Raw genomic sequence first — 25,455 nt, 5'->3', positions numbered from 1 at the left:
GGAAGGTACTGGTAGTGGCTGGTGTATGTGTGGTGGTGGTGGAGGGATTAGAGAAAGGGCTAGAAATCAGAGTTCTGGCTCCCTCAACTCCAGGGCAAGGGAGATAGTTCAATGGGAATGGCCTCTGGTTCCAGAAGCCTAACATCTCCCAAGCCATCCCAGGTCCCACCCAGAAAAAGCATAACAGAAAGACAGGTGTGGGTGGGGAAAGGTGGAGGCAAGAAAGTGGCCTCAACATTCATGGGAACACTGAATTAAGAGGCAGGCATCCCTCTCACCACAGATTGCTGCCCTGGGGACCCGGGCAGGAAGACTACAGCTGGGAGAAGAGACACAGGAGACATATATTCAGAACCCAAGTGTCAGGACCAGAATACGCTGGAGAGAAGGGGATGAGGGGGAGGGGGAGGGGGTGTGGGGGATGAAAAGAACAGAGTAAGGCAGAGGTCTGAATGTTCTGTTCAGTTAAAAACCATGTCTAAGGTCAAACTTGTACAAAAAAAAAAAAAAAAAATTCCACGTAAATCCTGAAGACAGGGCCCCTTGGGGTTAAACACTTCGTCCCCTTCTTCTGAGCCCAAGCTCCACTCTGTTCCCTGGGAATGGAGCCAGGCAGAGGCCGCAGAGGAACCAGGAGGCCAAATATTCCTCCCTTGCTGGGACTCTGGGTCGGAGGGCTTGGGGTTGTTAAAAATGGCCATAGCAGCTCTCAGACGCTCGCTGACAACATGGGAGTCCGGGTCACACCAGGTCCCAGCTTTAAGTCCAGGATACAGCCTGCTGCAGGGAGCAGGGGCTGCCAGGAGTCCCAGCACTCACATGGGGTAATTGAGTACAACATCCTGCTTGGCGAGCTCCAGCAACATGGGATCATCGAAGAACTTGCTGATGCTTACATCCTCACTCAGGCCCTGCAGAATGGGGGCAGATGCAAGAAAGAGCCCTATGTGGTGGCCACCAGAGCTGGAGACTGCCCAAGACCTGTGCTGGAGGGGGAGGATGGTGGGAGATGGAACTTTTGCCCAGCTATTCAGGAATTGCCACTGGGGAGGAGAAGATGCTCCCTTCCCAGCCAGACTGGTCCCAGAAGGCCAGTGACCCGAGGCCTGTAAAGTTTGCACCTCTCTGCATGGTGTAGTGAACAGTTCTTTCAGTCTTTGGGAGAAAGGTCCCAAAGTTAGAAATGAAGAGAGATCCAACTCCTGCCAAGAGCCCTAGGATTGAGGGTTGACCATGGGCCTCAGGGATGCATACCTTCCTGCGACGGGTTTTGATCATGAATTCCCGGGCCAGGTGAGGAGCAGGCTGTGGCTCCAGGGGGCGAATGACAATGCTCTTGTCCAGAGGATCACCAGGTACAATCTAAAAAGTAAGGTTGTTATCGATGGTCTAGGGCTCTTCTCTAGGATGCTAGAAATCTCACTTGGGGCTTGGAAGGGGAACAGATCAGTGGAGGCTGGCCTTGAACAGGTGGGAGGCGACCTTGGCCAGTCTGCACCATTTTCTCACCTGCCAATGGTGGAAGACAGATAACGAAAAGGCCTGCCCTTGGGTGTGAGTCCGTAGATCAGTCTCAAAGCCAAAAGAGTCAATGGCGGGGATGAAAGCTTTGATTGTGTAGAGAGGGGAGCCTGGGATGGGTGCATCCTGAGTCACATGCCCCCTGCGACAAAAAAAAACAAAACCTGAGTCCCTTGTCCTACAGAGACCCAAAGCAGAGAAGAGAATCTGGCCCCAAATGTACCACAACACAGAGTGACCACCAAAGAAAGAATAACCACAATCATGCTATAGTGGGTGGAAAAGGCTTGGGGCCCTCAGTATCATTTCCTGTGGCAGTCAAAGGGGCAGTGACTGCTAGGCAAGAGTGGAAACTCTGATGGGACAAGGTCCTATAGACATTCCCCCCACTGACACACTTCAGTACTTTCCCCAGAGGCTAAGGAGAAAGGGCCCAAGAAGGAAACCTCAAATTTGTATCTGCAGTGAAGCTGGGGATTGCCTCAAATCTTTCCTACTTCCTCTGAAAAACTAGCTCACTAGGTTTTAAGGAGCAAATATAGTGTAGAAGGCTCATCTCCTTCCACACAGGAACCCAGTTACCTCTTGCTGGGCTCCTGCTCTCTGCACCCTCCCTGACGTGCCATGCTGGTGGCTCACCTGCGCCTGGCCAGGACGGTGTACACAGCAGAGACACAATCTGCAGGAGCTTGGACCTCTACAAAGTAGTATGGCTCCATCAGACGAGGAGTGGCCTGCAGTGGGGCAAGATGAAAGGTTTCCTCAGCTTGGGGAAGGCTGACGACTGAGGACCTGGGTAAAGAAAAGGCTGGAGGGACTGTAGTCTTGATGCCCCCAAAGCCTGGACCTCCTGGACCTGCACTTAATGCCCTCCTGGAGCAGGCTGGCCCTACCCACTCACCATGAGGAAGGCAGAATAGACGACTCTCCTTGCTGTGGGGATGATTTGGCCCCCACCCCGGTGCAGGGGCTCTTGGGCAACCACTGCATCCAGGATCTTAAACTTGACATTTCGAATCACTGAAACAGAGATGGGGAAACTGCTGAGTGAGGAGCAATTGAGGTGTCAAGGGCCCAAGGGCAGAGCAGCAAAGAGCCTCTAGCAGCATGGGAGCTATCTTGAGGCCACAAAAGCTATGGCACAAAATCATCCTGCAGATGGGTGTTTTGATAGGATACCATGGCCTAAAGCAGAGGACAGAAGTTAAGCACACATTCTTTGTGTTCGTTTCAGGTCATGCCCAGACATCATAAAGCTTTCCTAGTTTATGTGCATTTTCTGCAGGTATTTAATTATTTCTGGATAGAGAATAAATTCAAGGAATTGCACATTTCTTCCCACTAAATCCAATCCTGGTCTATAAACTATTCCAATACATCTTCCTCCTGATACTTCTCTTCAAACACATTTCTTCTCAGGACTGAAGAGCAAATGTCAGCCTAGAAATAACTGTATATCCAGGATGTCCCAAGCAATAGTACTAGGACAGGGAGAGAGGAGAGAGAAGAGAGGAGGCTGCCCCAGGACACAGGCTCGCCTTGTGTGCTGAGCTGCCTCTCCTGCCAGGGCCCACAGGTGAGCCTATTTCACCTCATATGCCCAGGCACAAAGAGCCTAGAAGACTGTAGCTGAGGACACAGAGGCGCTGGGGGAACTTACACTCATCACAGAGGGGCCCCTCCCTGGTTCCCCACTGGAAACCTTGAACAATGCTGTCCTTCACTGAGCCGAGAAGAGCCTTGTCCACCTGCACAGAACATGAGGGCATGTGTGAGCACACTGATCATGGAAACAACCAGAATTTAGAGGGACGAGAAGGTAGATATACTGGTAAGACGATTCACAACAAGCCACAACATACTTTTGGGGAAAGAAGTACACTTTGTAGTTTCCTCCACTCAATAGCAAAGAAAGCACCCCACATTGGCTCCCGCCAGTTCTGCTGTACCTCAGAGGGCAGGGTATCATCTACCAAGATGTTGGGGCCAGTGGCATCAGGGCCGAAAGCCCAGATGGAACGTGCAGCCAGCAGATCCCAATCGTACTTGGTCTGGAAGAATTCTCCCAATTTCTTCCTGGGGGAAGGAGGAGAAAATGGAGGTATCCTGTAGCTCTGCGATTATTACCTGCTGGGGTCACAGATTCTGCCTTCTTGGAGGACAGTTTGCTTCCCAGGACAGGTGGTATGAGAGACTCAACAAGTAGGCTATGGCAGCCGGTCTTTTTTTGTTTTAAAGATTTTATTTTTTGCGCATGTGAGAGAGAGCGAATAAGTGAGAGCATGAGCGCACACAAGAAAGCATGTGCATGTGCTCCAGAGCACAAGCAGGAGGTGGGGGGAGGGAAAGGGCAGCAGACTCCTCATTGAGCAGAGAGCCGATGTGAAACCTGATCCCAGGACCATCATGACCTGAGCCAAAAAGAGATGCTTAACCAACTGAGCCACCCAGGCACCTGGTGCCTCAACCCCTTTCAGCTTTGGAACCAGGGCCACATTCTCTCACCTGTTCCACGTGATCTGGACCACCTCATTCTCTATGTCCTCGGCAAGGCCCTTCTCAAGAGGCTCTGCAATCATGGTAATCTTGTTCCTAGTCAGAAAGGAAATGGGTAATGATGAGGATCAGCAGGACTGGCAGAAGGGGCATTCCTAAGAAAAGGCCGACAAACCAGTGTTATCAGTAAAAGTGAGAGGGCCAGAGAAGAGCAAAAAGGGTTCATCTTCTGTCTTCTTTCATTGGAATCTATCACTCTTTAAAAAAGTGAGGTCTGGGGATGCCTGGCTGGCTTAGTCAGTGGAGCATGCAGCTCTCGATCTAAGGGTCATGAATTAGAGCCCCATGTTCGGTGCAGAGATTATTTAAAAATAGAATCTTAAAAAACAAAAAACAACAAACAATAAAAAAAAGTGGAGCTGGGCAGCCCCAGTGGCCCAGCGGTTTAGCGCCGTCTTCAGCGCCTGATTCTGGAGACCTGGGATTGAGTCCCATGTCGGGTTCCCTGCATGGAGCCTTCTCCTCCCTCTACCTCTCTCTCTCTCTCTCTCATGAGTAAATAAATAAAATCTAAAAAAACAAAACAAAACAAGCCAGTGGAGCTGCTAAGACAAATTTAAGATGATCATATTATACAGAAACAAGTGGCAATTAGGACACTCATCTTTAGGGTACCTCTGGCAAAGAATCCACAGCATCACATCTACAGGCCTAAAAGATGAGAGCGCTGGCATAAAACTCAAGCATTCTAAGATTCCATCCCAAGATTTAGGAGCTCTCTATTTCTAAAGCACTTGTGAACAGGGTGGATTGGGGTGGGGAGGAGAGTGTCCCGTCAGTCCCAGGGTCACTTGGACCCCACAGCTCACTTTTTATTGGGCGTTTCAGCAAAGCACTTGAGGGAAGAAGTTTCCACCACTGTCTCACAAAACGTGACAACAGGGTCAGCCACCTGCGAAATGGAATAAATTGTCAGGCAAGGTCTAAATTTGTCGGAAGGAAAAAATAAATAAATAAATTTGTCGGAAGGACAATCTTCTGACAACGGGAATCCTGAGTTCCCCTTTGCACTACCTCTGCAACAACTCTCTGCTCTTATCGGCAGCAGCAGCAAGTACAATAGTGGGCAAAGAGTCTGTGCCAGTGCTAAGAAGCCTGAAGAAACGCAGCAGAGTATGGAGTTTATGTTCCTTAGTCAAGACAAAGTGTGAGTCGAACCTGGCCCTAAATGATAGTCCCCGAAGGTCTCTTTTAACATCCGTTCAGCCATCCCACTGCCATTCACTGAATACCTCCCATGGCTCTGCTGCAGCTGGCAGTAGGGCCTGCCCGGCAGACCCCTGTTCCATTCTCAACCCCTGGCTCTGGGTAGCACAGCTCCTCCCCGAAGCTCCCACGTGGTCCACTACTGGGGAACTCAGTATCTCATAGAGCACTGGTCCCCCGCACATCAGAAGGAGTGTCTAAGACAGTTATGTGAGAGCACTCACTCCCACTTCCATGGGGGCTAGGAGAAGATATGTGTACCAATTAGGAGACAGGAGTCATGCAAAGCACACTTCAACTGAGAGGCCACATCATGGCTCGAGAGCCAGTCCTCACGTCCTGAAACATCCACTGAGCCCTAATCACCAGAGATGGGTTAACTATGTAACTGTTTTCTTAACAAAAGACTGAGAATCACTTCTGCTTGGGAGCCCTGACTTGAAACATTTGACTTTAAGAATAACCCTGCAGAAAGGGGCAAACCAGATCCCAAACACCTTCCCATATAGGGAGCAATAGGTCATGTTTTTCCCAAACATGTCTCCTCCCCTAGTGCCCCCCTCTTCCCTCAGGTCTTCCAAGGGAATCAAAGGTTTGGCTGCTCATAAAATCAGTCTGGAGCTGAGTGTCAAGCTGCTGGACAGGCAGGAGCTCAAGAAAGGAAAACATCGGGATCCCTGGGTGGCACAGCGGTTTAGCGCCTGCCTTTGGCCCAGGGCGTGATCCTGGAGACCCGGGGTCAAATCCCACGTCGGGCTCCCGGTGCATGGGGCCTGCTTCTTCTCCCTGTGCCTGTGTCTCTGCCTCTCTTTCTCTCTCTGTGACTATCATAAATAAATAAATAAAAATTAAAAAAAAAAAAAAAAAAAGAAAGGAAAACATTGATTTACCTTGATGTCGATCTCTGAGTACATCTTCCGCAAATCGTGCATTACACAGTCTAGGTAGAGTTCCCCAGTACCCAGAATCACGTGCTCCCCAGACTCTTCCACCTGAAACACAATAGCCCTGGTGGTCATGGCCTAGACCTCTGTGCCAGCAACAACTAGCAACAGAATCAACGCTAGGGCCTAGGAGGCAGTGCCCAAATGCACTATTAGAAAGGCACTGCTCAACATCAGTTCTAGCTTCTTCAAGGATCAATGGGGAGCAGGGACTTATGAGTTAAACCTCAAGACACGGAGACCATTCAGAATAGTGCTACTAGGCATAAGGTCACCAATTTATTCCCGTCACAACTCCTTAGGGAACACCCTGCCCTATGTCTATGGATGTAAGTTGACCCTTTAGCCCAGGCCAACTACTCTGAAAAGTATGCTAGATGGCTCAAGAATGTAGAAGGATCAGAATGATTCACTTTTCCCTCTATAATTTCTGGGAAATCAATTCGAAGTGTATTCTCCAAAACACATCTCTTTCACATTGAAAGATACTAGGGAATATGAACACACCCATGTGTACCTTCACTGTGCCCCATCCCCCCAAACATGTCCTGCTTTCAAATGATAGTACTAGACAGGAATACCTGCTCCTGACATAGGCTGTCAGAAGCAGCAGATCAGAGACACCTGGTGGACATGAAGCAGTGGGCAGCACAGACCCACAGGCCCTGGTGCTTGGTAGCTCCTGCAGGTCCTGCGCATACCTTCGTGGTGAGGGATGGATAGCTCTTGTTGACCTTGCGCAGACCATCCAGCATCTTGGGCAGCTCTGAGGGATTGACTGGTTCCACAGCAATCTTGATAACAGATGTGGTGTTGAATTTCAAGGGCCGGAAAATCTGAGCCTGATATTCAAAATGCAAAAGAGTGAGGGCACCTGGCCTGAGTAGGCACCAAAGGTGCAGAGGTCAGAGCAGACCATTCCCCAACCAGGAGCCATAGTGCTGCTTAGAGGCAGCCTGAAGAGCCATTTATTCCCATGCATTTTGGCAGAACAAAGAGAGAGGGAAAGATAAAAGGCCCACCCCTCCCAATTCCTAGCATCCAGGGAGAGTATAGGGAGAAGAGAGCAGAGTCGGATCTAGAACACTGAGCTCATGCTGAGGTCTGGAACCAGGAAGTGGCCATGACTGGGTTAGTACCCTGATAGTTCTGCTACTGGTTGCTCACGTGTGGTGTGGCTCTATGTGACATCCTAGCTTAATAAACTAATCCCGTTGCCTTTTTAAAAAATCTACCTCCTCATTGCCCCGGGGTTCAGTTATAGTTGCTGTCTTTACAATTGGTTGATCAACACCTTCAATCAGAACCCAGTTGCCAGCAGGAACACGGTTCACCTCAATGTGGTACCTGGAGCAACAGAAAAGCAAAATGAAGAGTGCAAAGCACTGAGTCAGGAGCAGGGGTGAGCCAAACAGACACATTCCAGGACGGGAAGGATACCATAAACAATCATACAGCCTCATATATGTGGACAGGCGACCCTTGAACAACACTGAGGTTAGGGGTGCTGATCCCCCATGCAGTAGAAACTCCATGTGTATGTCCTGACTCCTCCCAAAACTTAACTACTAACAGTCTCTGGTTGGCTGGAAGTCTTACTGATAACAGACAATAAACACATACTGTGTGTTATATGTATTCTATACTGTAATTCTTTTTTTTTTTCATAAAGAGAGAAATTTGGCAAGAAAGTACACGAGCAGGGGGTAGGGAGAGGAAGAAGCGACGCGGGGCTCCAAGATCATGACCTGAACCAAAGGCAGACACTCAACCAACTGAGCCACTCAGGCGCCCTCTATACTTACAATAAAGAAAGCTAAAAGGAGAAAATACTAAGTAAATAATAAGATAAAGAAAATACGTTTATAGAACTATAGTGTATTTATTGGAAAAAAAAAAAAAAAACACCTCACAAACATATTAAAATGGACCCATGTAGTTCAAACCTGTGTTATTAAAGGGCCAACTGGAGATACAAATTAATTAATTAGCCCATGACAGAAAAACGCATGGTATTGTAAGAGGACAAAGAGGAAAACTGAATTCCAGTTGGATACTAGTGGTAAGCAAGGCACTGCGCCCAAGGGGTAGAATGTAAGGAGATGCCAAAAGCATCACAGAAAACACTGTGACTGTCCTAGCTCATCAATCTTCTGCCTTCTAGGGAACGAGTGAATCTGGAGTGGGGGAAGGGGCTGGGGGCCAGGTGCAGCAGGCAACGTCAGGAACACAACTTCCTGCACTCTGCTTGCTGGCTGAGAAGCCAAACTTATGAACTCATGAGCAGCCCAGAGGTTCAAGCTAAGTCTGATTCTGCAGATGGGGAAGCTACAAGATATCCAGCAAAATCTTCTATCTTGGTCAAAGAATAGTCAGTGGAGGCTGGGAGACAATTTCGTTTGGGAAGAAACACAAAGGTTATGACTTAGGAACACAGAAGAGGAAGAGGATTAAGAGTAAAAATAGAAATCCTGCTACAAAGTTTATACAAGCCTTCAAAATGTGAAGGCAAGGCTCTTGGCATTATCCCAATAGTAGTTGCCTTTTGGCCCTAGCAACTCTGGGTAGTAAGAAGTAGAAGTCAACAGATGTGAGGGAGAATGGGCTGATCTCCTGCTGTAGGGGGGGCCATGAAGCTGCTGTGCTTCCAGGGAGGACCACTTCTCCCAGCTCCTGTGGCAGCTCCAGTAATAAGGCCAAGGCATACCTCTACAGGTGATGGTTGGCATTACCTGGCTACGGAGATCCAAAGACGGCCCACAGTGCATATCTGGGAGTCCTCCTCATCTTCCAGGGTGTAGTTCTCCCCCAGGACCTTCACGGGCTGCCCAGCGTGGATGGTGCCACTCAGTACCCGGCCAAAGGCATGAAACTGGACTCCATCATCTGTGCTGTACATCTTGGTAGTGTGGCACATCAGAGGACCCTGGAGGTGGGGACAGAGCATAGGCTCAACCACACATATTCCCAGGGTAAATGCCATGGTCTCCACCTCCCTTGACAGCAATGACATGGGCTCTGTGAAAAGCCCAGACCTAGAGGAAGATGCGTCAATCTCCTGGGAAATTCCAAGCCATGCCCTACCCCCTGCTTAGTATATAGATGTCACAGGCATAGTAAAAAAACCTCTTTTCCTGTTCTCTAGGGAGATGTGGGCAATGGCGAAGAAAAGCAGGTTTAGGATGCCAGACTGGCACTGCATTACAGTACAAGGTTATAAGACATGCTTGCCTCACATTCCCTCTGAAAACATAACTCACAATTTTCAACTGGTTGTATGTTTATGCTGAGAAACTAGACTAAGGAATGACTGGGAAAGACTTTTATTTTTTAAGTAAGCTGAACGCTCAATGTGGGACTTGAACTCATGACTCAGAGATCATGCTCTACTGATGGAGACAGTCAGGTACCCCTGGGAAAGATGTTTTTTAAAGCCCAAGACTGACGAGGTCAGCTACACTTGTTGAATCTTTACTAGTTTAGGTACCATGCTGAACAACTATAATACTTTCCCTATCTCATTCAATTCTTATAACAACCACATACATATTTTAATCCTCATTTTATAGACCACGACTCTTAGAAAGATTAAATAATGTTCCCCAAATCATACCACTAGAAGTGGTAACACCAGGCTTTGAATTCAGGTCTGTTTGACGTTGCTCATGGGGAGTGAGTGAAAAGCAAGGATGGAAAGACGGCATTATTCTTATGACCAGAAAACAGGGGACTCATACAGGAGGGGACAAAAATCAAGAGAAATGGTGGGCTTTCCCTTACGTCAGGGTCACAGTCGCTCATGGCCTCGCCGAGATCAGAATCTACACCACCAGTGTAGGTATGCTCAATCTTGGGCTTGGCGCCCACCTTTGGAGAGGGGATATGCTGCACACACATGTCCACAAAGCCTGTGGAAGGAGAAGAGCAAGCCATTACTATACACTCTCACAGGAGTAAGTGAGCGGCTTGAGGTACGGATCTACTTGTGATTTCCAGAAAGCTAAAACTGAAAAGACTGATTTTCAGCTCTTCAAGTTATAGCACCATGAGCTCAGAGGGCAGTACTATCTTACTTTCCTGGGAGTATGTTCTAAAAGATGTCACACTGAGGCCAGGGAGGAGCAAGAAGCAGGGCTCAGTGGTTGCTTGGAACTCAGCTGACAAAAATTTTCAAGTATCTCTATGAATCTATAATCTTATTTTTTTTTAAAGATTTTATTTATTTATTCATGAGAGACACACACAGAGAGAGGGAAAGAGGCAGAGACACATGCAGAGAGAGAAGCAGGCTCCATGCAGGGAGCCTGACGCAGGACTCAATCCCGGGACTCCAGGATCATGCCCTGGGCCCAAAGCAGGTGCTAAACCGCTGAGCCACCTAGGGATCCCTGAATCTATGATTTTTTATTGAATATGAGCACTTACACTAAATTAAATAAATATTTCATCTCTTCAGATCTACTCAGAACAATCCCTGAACGGATTCTTTCCCTTTGGGAAAGATTGCACACGTTTCTATTCTACACATGTATCTGTTTCGTTTCGTTTCGTTTCGTTTTTCTTTTCTTTTCTTTTTCTTTCTTTCTTTCTTTCTTCTTTCTTTCTTTCTTTCTTTCTTTCTTTCTTTCTTTCTTTCTTTCTTTCTTTTTCTTCTTTTCTTTTCTTTTCTTTCCTTTCTCTTTCTCTTTCTTTTCTTTCTTTCTTTCTCTCTCTCTCTTTTTTTTTAAAGATTTTATTTATTTATTCATAGAGACACAGAGAGAAAGAGGCAGAGACACAGGCAGAGGGAGAAGCAGGCTCCATGCAGGGAGCCCGACGTGGGACTGGATCCTAGGTCTCCAGGATCACACCCCAGGCTGCAGGTGGCGCCAAACTGCTGCGCCACCAGGGCTGCCCTGTATCTGTTTTTCTAATGGCTAATGAGCCATGCAAGAGAGGATGACCTCCATTAGTACCTGGGGGAAGGCAGATCTGTTTTCAGTTGGTATCTCCTGGTCAGACTGATGGCCACCCAGGATGTACTACTACTAGAATAATAATGATAATAATAGTAAAAGTAATTTTTACAATAATAATTATTATCATTATTATAGATTTTATTTATTTATTTATTCATGAGAGACAGAGAAGCAGAGACACAGGCAGAGGGAGGAGAAGCAGGCTTCATGCAAGAAGCCTGATGCAGGACTCGATGCCGGCAATCTGGGATCAGACCCTGAGCCAAAGGCAGACGCTCAACCGCTGAGCCACCCACATGTCCCCAAACTACTAGAATTATGCACTTGGAGGATTCTGACACTTAATTCCCACCAGACTCAGAATCAAGAGATTGCTGAGGGGACGGGGACCTTAGCTGTTACCTTCTACACCTCCTTTATTTTACAGCTGAGATATTCGAGTCACAGAGAATTGGGTGGCTGGCCCAGGTTCTCACTACATGGAAGGGTTGGGGCCATTACAGAGGCAAGACTTGGATCTTTTCTTAACCAACCAAGGGCTTGGTTTACTATATTACCTGCCTTCCGTGCCACTCAAATAGAGGATACAGGAGCTCAGGGGAAAGAGAAATCTGAACTTGGTGCTTTCCCCAGTATTTCACATCACTCACGAGTCTACTTTTCTGACTGCTCCCTGGCAAAAATACTGCTTCCCCATTTCCTTTATTTGCACGCTCCTCCTGGTAAGGAAATTTAATTGCTTCTGTTTCCCAAGACAGAGTTCCTGGTACTGTCCACTGAAGAAGAGAGCTAGGTAGAAAATCCAGGTGCTATACATCCAGCCTGTAGTTTATCTGAAATAACCTCACATCTCTGAACACCACTGTGGGATGAGGAAAAGATTCTCATGATACATGTGGCGGAACATGATAATGTTGATGGGAAGGGGCCATGAGCTCTTTTGTTACCTGTGAACTCTCCAAAGAATTTTTTGCAGACCAGCCTGAGCAGGGGGCGGATGTTTAGCTTCAGCTCCTCCTTGGTCAGGTGAATGCCAAGCTCGTCCAGAGTCCTGGGGAGGCTGGTGTCCACATCACCCACAACCTGTATGGGTATCAGATACATCAGCTGTAATAGGTTTTTTTTTTTTTAAAGATTTTATTTATTCATGAGACAGAGAGAGAGAGAGGCAGAAACACAGGCAGAGGGAGAAGCAGACTCCCTGCGGGGAGCCCAATGTGGGACTCGATCCAAGGATCCTGGTATCAAGACCTGAGACAAAGGTTCAGCTGCTGAGCCACCCAGGCTTCCCAACCACATCAGCTGTAGTGACAGCCTCAGTGTGGTACCTGCTAAAGAAGGCAAGGAAGGCCAGAAGGCAATCTGAAGGGTCACTGCACTAAGTTCTCTTCTATAGGAAGAGCTTTTGGCAAGGACAACCATTTGGTTTCAGGGAAATCTTTGGTACCCACTCTTCAAACCAACCCCAGGTGAGAAGGGCTTGCTCACACCAGGAACGCCTGGGTGGCTCAGTGGTTTAGTGCCTGCCTTCAGCCCAGGGCGTGATCCTGGGGTCCATGGATTGGGTCCCGGTATCGGATCCTGCATCAGGCTCCCTGCATGGAGCCTGCTTCTCCCTCTGCCTGTGTCTCTGGCTCTCTCATGAATAAATAAATACATACATACATGCCCACACCAGCCAATAAGCCTGGCCCTTTCAGATGGACCTTCAGTGCTGCCCCCTGGTGTCTGAAAAGCAGCATCTCATCCCAGTCAGGAAATCCCTTACTCTTCCCTATTTTAGAGACTTCTCAGATTTAGAGGATCACTGCACTGGAAGGAACCAAAAAAGGTCACCTGGCAGTCCATCTGTTGGTAGGGCAAGGCCAAGCTAAATCATCCTCAGCAGACTCAAGGTCTCTACTGAGACAGATTCTATAAATTTCTTTTATTAATCCATTCCAGTCTGACACAAGATACTCCGTATTTTTCAGCACTAATAAATTTTAATCATGCTCTTCTGTCTTGTTGCTATGTTTTCCTTTTTGTCAACTGGAACACACACATTTTGTGTATATGTGTGTGTCCACTGTGCACAGTGCTTATTAAACATCTGAATATTTTATAACTGTCGTGGAAAAAAAGGCTCTGAAAATTCCCATACAATGTTATCCTTTCGCTGCTGCCTTTAAGGTAGCACAAATTCATGCAAATGCAATCAATGCCATACTCTTTTCTTTGAAGCATCTCACATGTTTACATTTTTTTTTTTTAAGTCATGAGAGACACAGAGAGAGAGAGAGAGAGAGAGAGGCAGAGACACAGGCAGAGGGAGAAGCAGGCTCCATGCAAGGAAGCCTGATGTGGGACTCGATCCTGGGGCCTCAGGATCACGCCCTGGGCCGAAGGCAGGCACTAAACCAGGTGCTAAACCGCTGAGCCACCCAAGGATCCCATTAACTACATCCTTACCACCAGTGTCTGATGCATCCTTTTTTCTTTTTTCAAGTAAGCTATATGCCAACATGGGGCTTAAACTCATGACCAGAGATAGAGTCACCTGCTCTACCAATTGAGCCTGCCAGGTGCCCATGATGCATTCTTTTCAATCTGACAAACATCATATACATACACGCCCAGAAAAGTATTAAAAGCAAGCTCAGGGTAGCCCGGGTAGCTCAGCAGTTTAGTGCCGCCTTCGGCCCAGGGCATGATCCTGGGGGACCGGGATCAGGTCCCACGTCGGGCTCCCTGCATGGAGCCTGCTTTTCCCTCTGCCTGTGCCTCTCTCTCTCTCTCTGTGTGTCTTTCATGAATAAATAAAATCTTAAAAAAAAAAAAAAGCAAGCTCATACAGCCATTCTTTTAATGGATGCAAAATACTTGAAATGTGCCTAATTCATTTAATCAGATTCTCATTGGTAACTTACTTTTAATTTTCCCCCCTTGTGTTAAAAATAATGCTTTAACGTACACATTATATATATGTAAAGCCTGGAGGACTTTCCCAATTATATTTGTCAGTCAAATTCCCACAACTGAAATTATTAGTTCTCAAGTGTCTTTTTAAAAAGATTTTATTTATTCATGAGAGACACAGAGAGAGAGAGAGAGAGAGGCACAGATACAGGCAGAGAAGAAGCAGGCTCCATGCAGGGAGCCCAACATGGGACTTGATCTCGGGTCTCAAGGATCACACCCTGGGCTGAAGGTGGCGCTAAACCACTAAGCCACCTGGGCTGCCCCATTTTCTTTTGAATAGACAAAATATTCACATGAAATTTCTCCAGTGCTTTTTTTTATCTTGTGTACCTTCCCCCTTCACTCTGAATTCAACAGTGTTTAGAGAACCATAGTGTCCTAGATCTAGGAGACTGGTGATCAACTATCCTCATACTTAGTAATACAAAACTGAGCATGTTTAGGGGAAAGGGAAGTGGGAGTTCCCTAGCTTTTCCACTTTGTGCTTAGAAGGGCAGCCCTGAATCAAGAGGCCTGACACACTCACCTGAGCGAGGATCTTATAAAGGGGCTCCAAGATAAACTCCACGAAGCTCCTCTGGGAGCTGCTGGTTGGGGCCTTTTTTGTGAACTTTCGTCTAAGGAGGAAAAAAAAGAGTTATGGGTGACCCAGCACGGAGAAGGCAGTGTCACTGACCCCAAGGGTGAATCTTCTAAGTTCTGAATCTGTAGGGTCAAGGGAAAGGAATGTGTGTATGATCATAACATTTCCAAAGAGATTCCTGAGAAGACATATGGCTATGACTCGCACGCATGCCCGAGCCAAGCTGTGAAGCCCTCAAGAAAAATATCCTCATCCTGCTAGGAGCTCATGAAGCCAATTCACTTAGAGGAGGAAAGATGTCTGTTCACGTCTAATAAAAAAAAAAAGTAGGTTTTAACCTTAGGAACTCGGTTCTCACTTCCTGGGAAAATGGATCCCCCTCTGGAGTGTCATTTTCCTATTCTACTTACGTTTTGGGGTTGAAGTAAATGTCACCCCAGAGTCTTTTAGCAAATTCCTGGTAGTTAATGTCACCTATAAGAGAAGAGATACAATTATAATCTACCTAAGTACTGTTTGAAAGTTTGTTCCAAACAAACAAACAAAAAAGAAAGTTTGTTCCAGGTGAATAAGTGGTTTACAGCTGAGTAATTCTAACAGCTTCCTTTCCAAGGTCCGGACATTTCCTCCTACCCAGGCAGGCAGACAAGAATATTGAGGCACAGACAAGGACAGGACTCCAAAATTGACAAGACTATGCTAGAGCCAAAATGAGCACCCAGGTGACTACATGTCTAGAGAGCAAAAAACTGAGCTATGGACAAGGGAATGGTTTATACTTTTTCCTTCGATAAAGCAGGCTCAATCGCCAAAATGCTATGCTCTGTCTGCCCCTAAACCCCATTCCTTCCAGAAGTGGAGCTTAATGGCTCCCTCATTCTTTCCTGATCTACAGAAGCTATCTGCTTCCAGTGTGGGCAATCTCCCAGCTGCAGTGCCACGCTAAAGCTCCAACTAGCCCTCAGCCTCTGGAAGGCAGATATCTAGTCCTCTGGAGAGAAAACACCAAAGCCAACCTTTGTCTCATCTTTTACCAATTAATCCTTTTAGTTTGATTGTAACCTTTAATTCTGGTCAGACTGAGCTAAGCGATGGTGACTTAAAATTCAAGATCTTCTCAGTCAAGGGCTCCTGTAACAGTCAATTGGATCACTGACATCACCAACTAACTCATGAGTATTTCTATCCAGATGTCAGACTGTTCTCTCTCACTCAAGATGGTATAAAGGGAATTTATCATCTTTTCCCTAAAGCTATGCTTCCCTTCAGACTATTCTTTCAGTGAGGCTACCTTTGGCACCTTGTCCAAACTCAAAATCTTTTTCTTCCTCACTATGTTAACTACCAAATTCTTCCCTTCCTTCTCACATTAGTGAAACTCTCTCCTCTGAACTGCTATGTCTTTTACACACTTCCATTACTGCACTTAATATATGGTACAGCATACTCCCTGGACTGAGCTGCTGGAGTGCTCACAGGAACCAGGCCCAGTGTGCCACTGAAAGAACAGGTGAATGTCTCCCTAACCCAATTCCTCCTTTCCAATTTCATAGATAACAGGAATCCAATATTCACAATTTTGTACCGGAATATTAGCAAAAAATTTCTAAATGGGTGTTCCTTCCTCCACCCTCTCCTCTCTCTGGCCTATCTTCCATCAGCTTTGCACTCATCAGCCCAACCTAATCTTTGTTTTTATTTATTTTTTTAACATAATTTTATGGCATTTTTTCATTTATTTTATGCACATCATTCCTAAACAGGTTGTGAGAGAGAAAGTGGATCCTGAAAAAACATACAGACGCCAGGACACTACAGGGGCTGTGACTAGGATACTAAGTGGCCTTGGGACATGAATTTCCTGTCTCTTTTGCTTGAGGAGGAAGCTGCCAGAGGAGGAAACCATTTTGGGATACAGGTTTTTGTTCTGCCCAGGGGCACCATCTCCTTCTTTGAGGACTTTTGGGGTAGATGTTTGAACGGGGGAACAGGGTGGAGGAAACGTTGCCAAAGTATACAGAGTCAGGAAGTTTTAGATTGGCCACCATGCAGAAAGTCTAGCTTCTGGGAAAGGAGAATTAGTTGAGGCAGCTGATTTGTGCAAGAAATCTTCCACGTCCCACTTCAGAGTGTCCTCTGCATGTTTGGTAAGGAGGGTCAGTGCCTCAGGTTAAGTGCGGGGTAGCCTTATGCAGGTACCGTCCCTGATGGTTAAATTCAGCTCATGGCCTATGCCTGTCCCTCTAGGAAAGCACAGGTTCTGTCTGCATGTTTCAATGGTTGACTAAACCAAAAGAAGAGTGTTTTAGGACACGTGAAATTCATATTTCGCTGCTCATAAATAAGGTTTCATGGGAACATGGTCATATTCATTCACTTACACATCATCTGTGACTGCTTTTGTGCTCTATAAGGGAAGTTAAGTAGTTGTATAGTTGTGACAGAGACCATGTGGCCTACAGCCCACCTCTATCTTTAATAGCTCCCAATTGCCAACAGGATAAAGTCAAAATTCCTTAACCTGGCATTCCAAACCCTCCTCAATGTGATACCAATTCAGCCTGCCCACAGTTTTATTTCACCTCTTCTCCTAGGTGAAATGGTCCAGTATTATTAAGCAAGCCATGGGTCCAAACCACTTGCCTCTGTGCCTTCTTGCCCAACGCTGTGAGTCTGGAGTTCCCAGCTCCCTATTCTCCACCCGTCCACCAAACCCCATCTCCTTCCAAAGTTGATGCCAGACACTGTTCATCACTGTGTGGGTTTCTGTCAACTGCCTGGACAGAGTTCCTAGAAGTCACAGATTGTTCCCTACGCCCTGCCAGATTCTTAGTTTAGAGGACAAGGCATCAACTGTGGCAGTAGGATGTAATGGAAAAAATCCCAAGTAGATTCTAGTCCCAAGCCCATCAGTAGGTTCTGCAACCCTGGACATAGTTTCCCATATATGAAATGAAAGGGAAGGACTCAATTATCTCTGATATTCCTTTTAAAGCTGACTTTCTAGAAGCCCATACATGGCTTTCATCATGATGATGTTAGAGCCCATAGCTGGCTCCTTTGTAAATGACAGTGGGTTCCAAGGATAGGTGATACTCTTGAGGCTTAGGGCCATTTTCAATTAGAAATTGAATCATTAACACATTGTAGTTACAGAAACTCTCTTGGGTTTTGCTTCACATGCTGATATAAAAAACATTCAGAAACCTGCCCAGATGAGTTTCATTTGTTGTCCATCTATTTTCTCCTTTTTATTTATTTTTTAAAGATTTTACTTATTTACTTACTTACTTACTTACTTACTTACTTACTTACTTACTTATTTATTTATTTATTTATTTATTTATTTATTTATTTATTTATTTATTTATGAGAGACACAGAGAGAGAGAGGCAGAGACACAGGCAGAGGGAGAAGCAGGCTCCACGCAGGGAGCCTGACGTGGGACTCGATCCTGGGACTCCAGGATCATACCCTGGGCTGCAGGCGGCACTGAACCAGTGAGCCACCAGGGCTGCCTTATTTTCTCCTTTTTATTTTTTATTTTTATTTTTTTTTAATTTTTAAAATTTTTATTTGTTTATGATAGTCACAGAGAGAGAAAGAGGCAGAGACATAGGCAGAGGGAGAAGCAGGCTCCATGCACTGGGAGCCCGACGTGGGATTCGATCTGGGGTCTCCAGGATCGCGCCCTGGGCCAAAGGCCCGCGCCAAACTGCTGCGCCACCCAGGGATCCCTATTTTCTCCTTTTTAAAAGAGTCATCTTGGGCAGACTGGGTGGCTCAGAGGTTTAGCGCCTGCCTTCAGCCCAGGGCGTGATCCTGGAGACCCAGGATCGAGTCCCACATCGGGCTCCCTGCATGGAGCCTGCTTCTCTGTCTGCCTGTGTCTCTGCCTCTCTCTCTCTCTCTCTGTGTCTCTCATGAATAAACAAAAATCTTTAAAAATAAGTAAGTAAGTAAGTAAGTAAATAAATAAATAAATAAGCTAGCCATCTACAAACAACTAAAATATATGTCTAATGATAAAATGGTTAAATTATAATACATTTATATAGTGGAGCAATAGGCAGCTTTAGAAAATAAATTTTAGAAATGAATTTTAATAAAATAGGCAAAATCTTATAATCCAATTCTGAATGAAAATTTCTTGTGTTATATATCGGTTATATCTTTCTCTATAAAATGTGATCTCATTTATGCAGAATACTAAACAAAAAAGAATTCTAACAAATGTTTGCAATAGTTATGGTAATTAGGTTAAGGGTGAATTTTGCTTTCTTGACTAGATTTTACTATATCTTCTATTTTTCTACAATGGGAATATAGTAAATATGTACTTTTTTTTTAAGTTGTATTTGTCCCATTTTTCTCACAAAAGCAAACAAGAGAGTGATGAAGGACAACTGGGTGGGGTGAACAGAAACACTGGAGCTCTAGCGCCTGTCAGCTGCGAGACTTTTCACAGAGCCTCTCCTCAGCTCTCAAGACGGGGTGATAATGACCCCCTTAGGGGGTACAGCATTGGACACTCAGGACATGGTTGTTATCAGAATCTGAGGGAACTGGGAGGCAAGGATGTGGGAGTGCCAGAGTCTCCTGAGTGGGGAAGTGGGTCCCGGGGCTCTAATATCAAGGTTCCAAGGACTGTAAAATCATTCAGCTGAGCATCCCAGAGGACTGCAAATCCAATGTGAGCTCTTGAGTAGGCCCACAAAAGTTGATGTACCTAGATACGGTCAGAAAGACAGCTAGAAGCATCAGTAGTGAGAGACTGTATCTTTCAGAAAGGTCTGAGAGGGTTTTGTGGGCATGGGCCATTCCTTTTGGATGGTATCTCTCTCACATTGGGAGAGATTCTTATTCCTATAATGATTCTCTCTTCACCCCCTTCTTATGCAGGCACATTTATTTTTCTGTTCTTTAGAAACTACTTAGCCAAAACAAAGGGTCTAGGGGTCAAAAAGAGTGACAATAATAGTTGTGACAGTAACAGTTGATAAAATGCTCCCCCAACAGGGGACTCTGGCCATTTCTAAACTCTTCAGCAGGAAAGGCACATATGACTCTGGGGAAGCTGGGAGGCGAACTGCCAGGCAGAGCTTACCGAAGGTGTCAGCATAGATCTTGGCAAAGGAACCCAACGTGAAGCAGATGCTATACTGGGAGCTGGAGAAGCAGACGTTGCCCAGGAGTGGGGAAAGGATCAGATTCTCATCAGTGGAATACATGCTGAAACAGAGAGAGTTGTGAGCACAGAGCCAGGCTGTGCAGCAACACTGACACAACGACCAGTGGGGAAGGACAGGGACTCAGGGTCACGGCTTCTCTACAGCCCTTGTCCTCAGAAGGGGCTCGCATCAGACACAATTTTGTCACCAGCCTGGCCCAAGAAAGTGACATGATGGAGCTATCCCCTAACTCCCAATAACAAGCTGATTTCCCAGAACTGGGAACTTCATGCAGGATCCTCTAACACCATCAAGTTAACTGCACCGGACAGACAAGGGGAAACTTGGAGGTCAGAGACAAAGATCTTTGAACACAGGAAAGAAATCTAATGTGAAAGAGTATATTTTAGAGAAATCTCAATTTCACAAATATAGACAGAAACACAGAAGTGGACAATCAACAAAAGGGCAACTTTGCTCCCCACTCTCACTGCTTTCTTCTTTATTCTGTTTTGTTTGGTTTCGTTATACAGATTCATGTTAAAATTTTTCCAAAAGCCATGCACAAAACTACAGCATACTAAGTTCACTAATGTTTAAAAGAAAATCAGTTGTACACGGGAATCCAATCCACAACCTTAGCCTTACTGACCGACTGTTTTACGGAATTTCTTATTTTGGAAGTAAAAGTATTAGCTTATAAAGAGCAGTCCCCTACCTTACCCCATTCTCTCTCAAGTTATGCTCCCCAGAGAGAACTACTTCCAACTCTTAAAGCTTTCAGAGCACTTGCCCTACATTTTTTTTTAATTTTTTAATTTTTTATTTTTTTATGATAGGCACGCAGTGAGAGAGAGAGAGAAAGAGGCAGAGACACAGGCAGAGGGAGAAGCAGGCTCCATGCACCAGGAGCCTGACGTGGGATTCGATCCCAGATCTCCAGGATCACGCCCTGGGCCAAAGGCAGGCGCCAAACCACTGCACCACCCAGGGATCCCTTGCCCTACATTTCTAAAGAATATGTTTATGTTGCTACTACTTGTTTTAGGGCTGAGTTCTGACTTCCTATTTTGGTGATCAGGATTTAGCCCTATCCCCCACTCTAAGGAGATACATAAAAAAGTTTAACATTTCATTTTGGGGGCTCCTGATGTTACTTTAGTCTCCAATCACCGTCAGCCCTTCTGGAGCCAGGGAGAGGATACTGCTGTTGAGAATTAGGGCCACAAGGGCAGCCCCGGTGGCCCAGCGGTTTAGCGCCACCTTTGGCCTAGGGCCTGATCCTGGAGACCCGGGATCTAGTCCCACGTCAGGCTCCCTGCATGGAGCCGGCTTCTCCCTCTGTCTGTGTCTCTGCCTCTCTCTCTCTCTCTGTGTCTGTCATGAATAAATAAATAATAAAATCTAAAAAAAAAAAAAAAAAAAAAAAGAATTAGGGCCACACCCTGAGGATGCTCCCGAAGGTAAATCTGACTCTGGCCATGGGGATACTATCCTCAGTCCTTAACTGGAGAGGTGCTCTTTCAATAGGACAGCCTCTCAGTGGCCCTTTGAGGGGCCTCAAGAAGTCATCCAGTCCATTTGTCAGCCTGCAGATAAGACTGTCGTTGGGATATATTTAATCTATTCTTCCAAGTCATCTTAATACTGTATTCTAAGGTCTCCCAGTCATCACTAAAAGTTATTAATATAAACACAAGATGCATCTTGCTGAAAAGCAGCTATGTCCACAGAAACAAAAGCCAATAGTTTCAATTATTGAGTCTGCATTTAGAAGTTAACAGCATAGCAGCCCAGGTGGCTCAGCATTTTAGCACTGCCTTCACCCCAGGGCCTGATCCTGGAGACCCGAGATCGAGTCCCACATCAGGCTCCCTGCATGGAGCCTGCTTCTCCCTCTGCCTGTGTCTCTGCCTCTCTCTCTCTTTATGTGTGCCTCTCATGAATAGATAAATAAAAACCTTAAAAAAAAAAAAAAAAAAAAGAAGGTAACAGCAACTAACATGATTCACCAGGCAGGTACTATATGCTAAACACTGTGCTAAGCATGTTATATCAAATATCTATCTAATTTCTTTCTTTCTTTCTTTCTTTCTTTCTTTCTTTCTTTCTTTCTTTCTTTCTTTCTTTCTTTCTTTCTCTTTCTTCCTTTCTTTCCTTTCTTTCCTTCCTTCCCTCCTTCCTTTCTTTTTTCTTTTTTCTTTTTTTTTAAGATTTTATTTATTTGAGAGAGAAACAATGAGAGCACCAGAGAGTATAAGCAGGGGGAGCAGATGTGGGGCTTGATCTCAGGACCCTGGAATCACAATCTGAATGGGAGGCACTAACCAACTGAGTCACCCAGGCACCCCTATCTAATTACTTGCTACAACCCATTAGACAAATCTAATCATATTCTCTTTTCACAAAGGCAGAAGCCGAGGTTCTAGGAGCTTAAGTCGCTTGCCCAGGTTCACAACTTGGTATGAGGTGAAAGTGAGAACAATTCTAGAACAATGCAGAAATGAAGATGTGTCTTAAGTTGCATAGCTGGTTAAGGCACAGGATCAGTGAGGCCCCTCAAAGCCTGAAGGGCCCTGGAAAGCACCCTTAGCCTTGTCTAAAAAGCTCATTACTCACTCTAGGAAATCAGATTTGCCCTCCAAAGGAGTTCAAGGTAAAAAACAGAGTTCCTTAGGACAGGAAATCAACTCCTGGGGTCCTATACCTTATTAATCCATTGACCTCATCTACGATGTGACGCAGCTTGTAATAAGCATCAGTTGGAGGCAGCTTCAGCTCCAGGATCAGCCGGTCAATCTTGTTGATGCACACAGTGACCGCCAGCCTCTCCTGCACTGCGTGCTTGATCAGCCGCTCAGTGTTCAGCATTACCTGAGAGACACAAGACCCAGAGGTGGTGATCAGAGCAAAAAGGGCAGAAAAGTTCAGAGCAAAGTCAAAGAGGGTACTATATGAAAATATGAAGTATGAGGAAAAGAGGACCTGGGGAAAGAGATTGTTGGGTGGAAGCAGAGGGTATCTCTGCCCAAAGGGTGATTCAGGAATGTGAAGAGGGCACCTGGCAGGACTGAGAAATGAATAAACACACTGGTGATGCTGGGAGCCAGGTTTCTCGGTTCTAGAGAAGGAGTGGAGGAAAGCTAGGAAGCACCTGTGGTGCTTAATGAAATGTGGATATCAATATTGACATACAAATGAGTTCTTTACTCTTGATAATCATGTTTCATATACATGTGTAGAAAGTTACAGATATGTGGGGGTAGGTACTGTGTTCAGTGAAAGGGTCTACAAGTATTGGACCCTAAAGCAGTGAATACATCCTGACCTTTGTTTCTATATACCAGTCCCCACTACAAGCAGCCACAATTCTTTGAAGAAACAGCTGATTCCAGGATTAGGGCAGAGAATGCACAAAATGAGTCTAGAACATTTTTTTTGTGTGTAAGAGAAGGAAGTACTTGAAAAAAGATAGGACATGTCAAAAGGACAAAGAAGCCAACCTGAAGGAGCTCTACTTAACCAAATCTTGGGGTAGCTAGAGTATCAGAAAGATGGCAATGGATTATAACCCACTGAAATAAAAATCCATGTACCCATACCGATAAGAACTAAGCAAACGAGGGAGAAGAGAAAGTCCTTCCTTACAACAGAATTCCAACCAAAAAATATAGAAGGAATAATAAGAGTTAGAGAAATCAACTTTTGCAACTACTACAAAAATAAACCTGGAATGACCAATGAAGGATAAAACTTGAGGTGCCTAGCTGGCTCAGCTGGTGAAGTGTGACTATTGATCTCTGGGTTGTGAGTTTGAGCCCCATGTTGGGTGTAGCATTTACATTGGTCAGTTAAGTGTCTAACCCTTGGTTTCAGCTCATGTCACAATCTCAGGGGTTGTGGAACTGAACCCTTGTCAGGCTCTGAGCTCAGTGGAAAGTCTGCTTGGGATTTTTTCCCTCTGCCCTTCCCCTGCTCACACGCATTTGCTTTTTCTCTCTTTCTGAAATGAATAAATCTTTTTTAAAAAAGTAATAAATGATAAAACTAACCTGCAAAGTTTGGAAAAGAGAATGTATATATAGGCTCAAAGTATAGCTCCATATGTACCACTAAGAGAAAAACAGTAACTTTACAGTAGGAAAATCTGGCAAACCCACCCCAACCAACCGATCAAAATTAGTATCACCAGTAATGGAATAAGGTGACACCATGGGCCTCCTGATGCAATGGACTAAGAACACACAACTACATTTATGCAGCATTCCTGCCAAAAATAATGTGGAAAGGGATACCTGGGGGGCTCAGTTAGTTCAGCATCTGCCTTTTGCTCAGGTCATGATCCCAGCCCTACACGGGGCTCCCTGCTTAGCATGGAGTCTACTTCGCCCTCTCCCTCTGCCTGCCACTTCCCCTGCTTGTGGGTGTGCATTCTGTCAAATAAATAAGTGAAATCTTAAAATAATAATAATAATAATAATAATAATAATAATAATAATAACCTGAATGTAATCATCAGTAAACATTCAACAAACCCAAATGGAGAGACATTCTACAAAACAAATATAGCTTATGCTCTTCAAAAATGCCATCATAAAGGACCAGGAAAGGCTACAGAATGGTTCCAATTAAGAGGCTAAGGAGAGGGCAGCCCCAGTGGCTTGCGGTTTAGTGCCACCTTCAGCCCAGGGCATGATCCTGGAGACCCGGGATCAGGTCCTGCATCAGGCTCCCTGTGTGGAGCCTGCTTCTCCCTCTGCCTGTGTCTCTGTCTCTCTCTCTCTCTGTGTGTCTCTAATGAATAAATAAAAATCTTAAAAAAAAAAAAAAGAGGCTAAGGAGACATGAGGACTAAATGCTAGGCAGCATTTGACCGGGAAAAAAAATAATCCTATAAAGGATATTACTGGGACAGTTAGTGAAATTCAATAAGGTCTAGAGAAAAAGATTCACACAACAATACTGTATCAATGTTAAATGTCCTGATTTTGTTAACTGTATTTTGGTCATGTAAGTGAATGTCCTTTTCTTTGCTAACCTGCAGAAGTATTCCACTTTCAGACAATTCAAGGGGAAAATACACACACGTGTGAGTATGTGTACAGAGAATCACAAAGCAGATGGTAGTGTACTCCTTGTATCGTTTTTGCAACTTTTCAATAAATTTGAAATTATTCCCAAATGAAGTCAATTAGGGGAAAAAAAGAAAAAGCAACTCTGGCTCCTTCTTTTGGCTATCTCACCAATGACAACATGAATGAAGTTAGCCAAATTATCTTTCAATTTGGAAATATTTAAAGACACTTTGGGCTTTTTAACTTCAATCTCTCCAGTTTAGAAAAATTCATTAACATTTAAAATCCATTTACATGAATATACTCTCCTTCTTCTCTTTTAATTACATTTGTCATTTATTTTGAGTCCTATCACTTTGAGCTTCAATGGGCAGAAGTGAGGGAGGGACTCATACTGAGGACTCATTTTAAACTTTATATTCTGCCTTAATATCAGAACAAATATGAGCCTTAATCCCACAGACTTGGGACAGTTGGGTA

General features: G+C 45.2%; 1 protein-coding gene across 4 annotated transcripts in view; it reads right to left on the bottom strand.

The window, feature by feature from the left end:
* Positions 1–442: 442 nt before the first annotated feature.
* Positions 443–25,455, bottom strand: part of EFTUD2 (elongation factor Tu GTP binding domain containing 2) — a 45,548-nt gene continuing 20,535 nt past the window's right edge. For 3 of the 4 annotated variants that reach the window (XM_038547071.1, XM_038547072.1, XM_038547074.1), the window contains exons 10-28: positions 22,608–22,774; positions 19,837–19,961; positions 15,140–15,203; positions 14,673–14,763; positions 12,133–12,268; positions 10,008–10,135; positions 8,960–9,153; positions 7,463–7,574; positions 6,929–7,069; positions 6,174–6,275; positions 4,887–4,969; positions 4,027–4,113; positions 3,471–3,597; positions 3,182–3,269; positions 2,423–2,541; positions 2,161–2,255; positions 1,510–1,663; positions 1,255–1,362; positions 816–911 (exon numbers count right to left, since the gene is read on the bottom strand). In XM_038547071.1, coding sequence (XP_038402999.1) covers positions 816–911; positions 1,255–1,362; positions 1,510–1,663; positions 2,161–2,255; positions 2,423–2,541; positions 3,182–3,269; positions 3,471–3,597; positions 4,027–4,113; positions 4,887–4,969; positions 6,174–6,275; positions 6,929–7,069; positions 7,463–7,574; positions 8,960–9,153; positions 10,008–10,135; positions 12,133–12,268; positions 14,673–14,763; positions 15,140–15,203; positions 19,837–19,961; positions 22,608–22,774 — 2,217 coding nt within the window. Of the gene's footprint in view, positions 912–1,254; positions 1,363–1,509; positions 1,664–2,160; positions 2,256–2,422; positions 2,542–3,181; positions 3,270–3,470; positions 3,598–4,026; positions 4,114–4,886; positions 4,970–6,173; positions 6,276–6,928; positions 7,070–7,462; positions 7,575–8,959; positions 9,154–10,007; positions 10,136–12,132; positions 12,269–14,672; positions 14,764–15,139; positions 15,204–19,836; positions 19,962–22,607; positions 22,775–25,455 lie in introns of all 4 variants that reach the window. The other variant, XM_038547070.1, reaches the window with a different exon arrangement.

This window comes from Canis lupus, chromosome 9 (assembly GCF_011100685.1).
Source record: "Canis lupus familiaris isolate Mischka breed German Shepherd chromosome 9, alternate assembly UU_Cfam_GSD_1.0, whole genome shotgun sequence".
In the NCBI taxonomy this organism is placed as follows: Eukaryota; Metazoa; Chordata; class Mammalia; order Carnivora; family Canidae; genus Canis; species Canis lupus.
The sequence above is the reverse complement of the archived record's forward strand: the minus strand, read 5'-3'. Positions and strand labels throughout refer to the sequence as shown.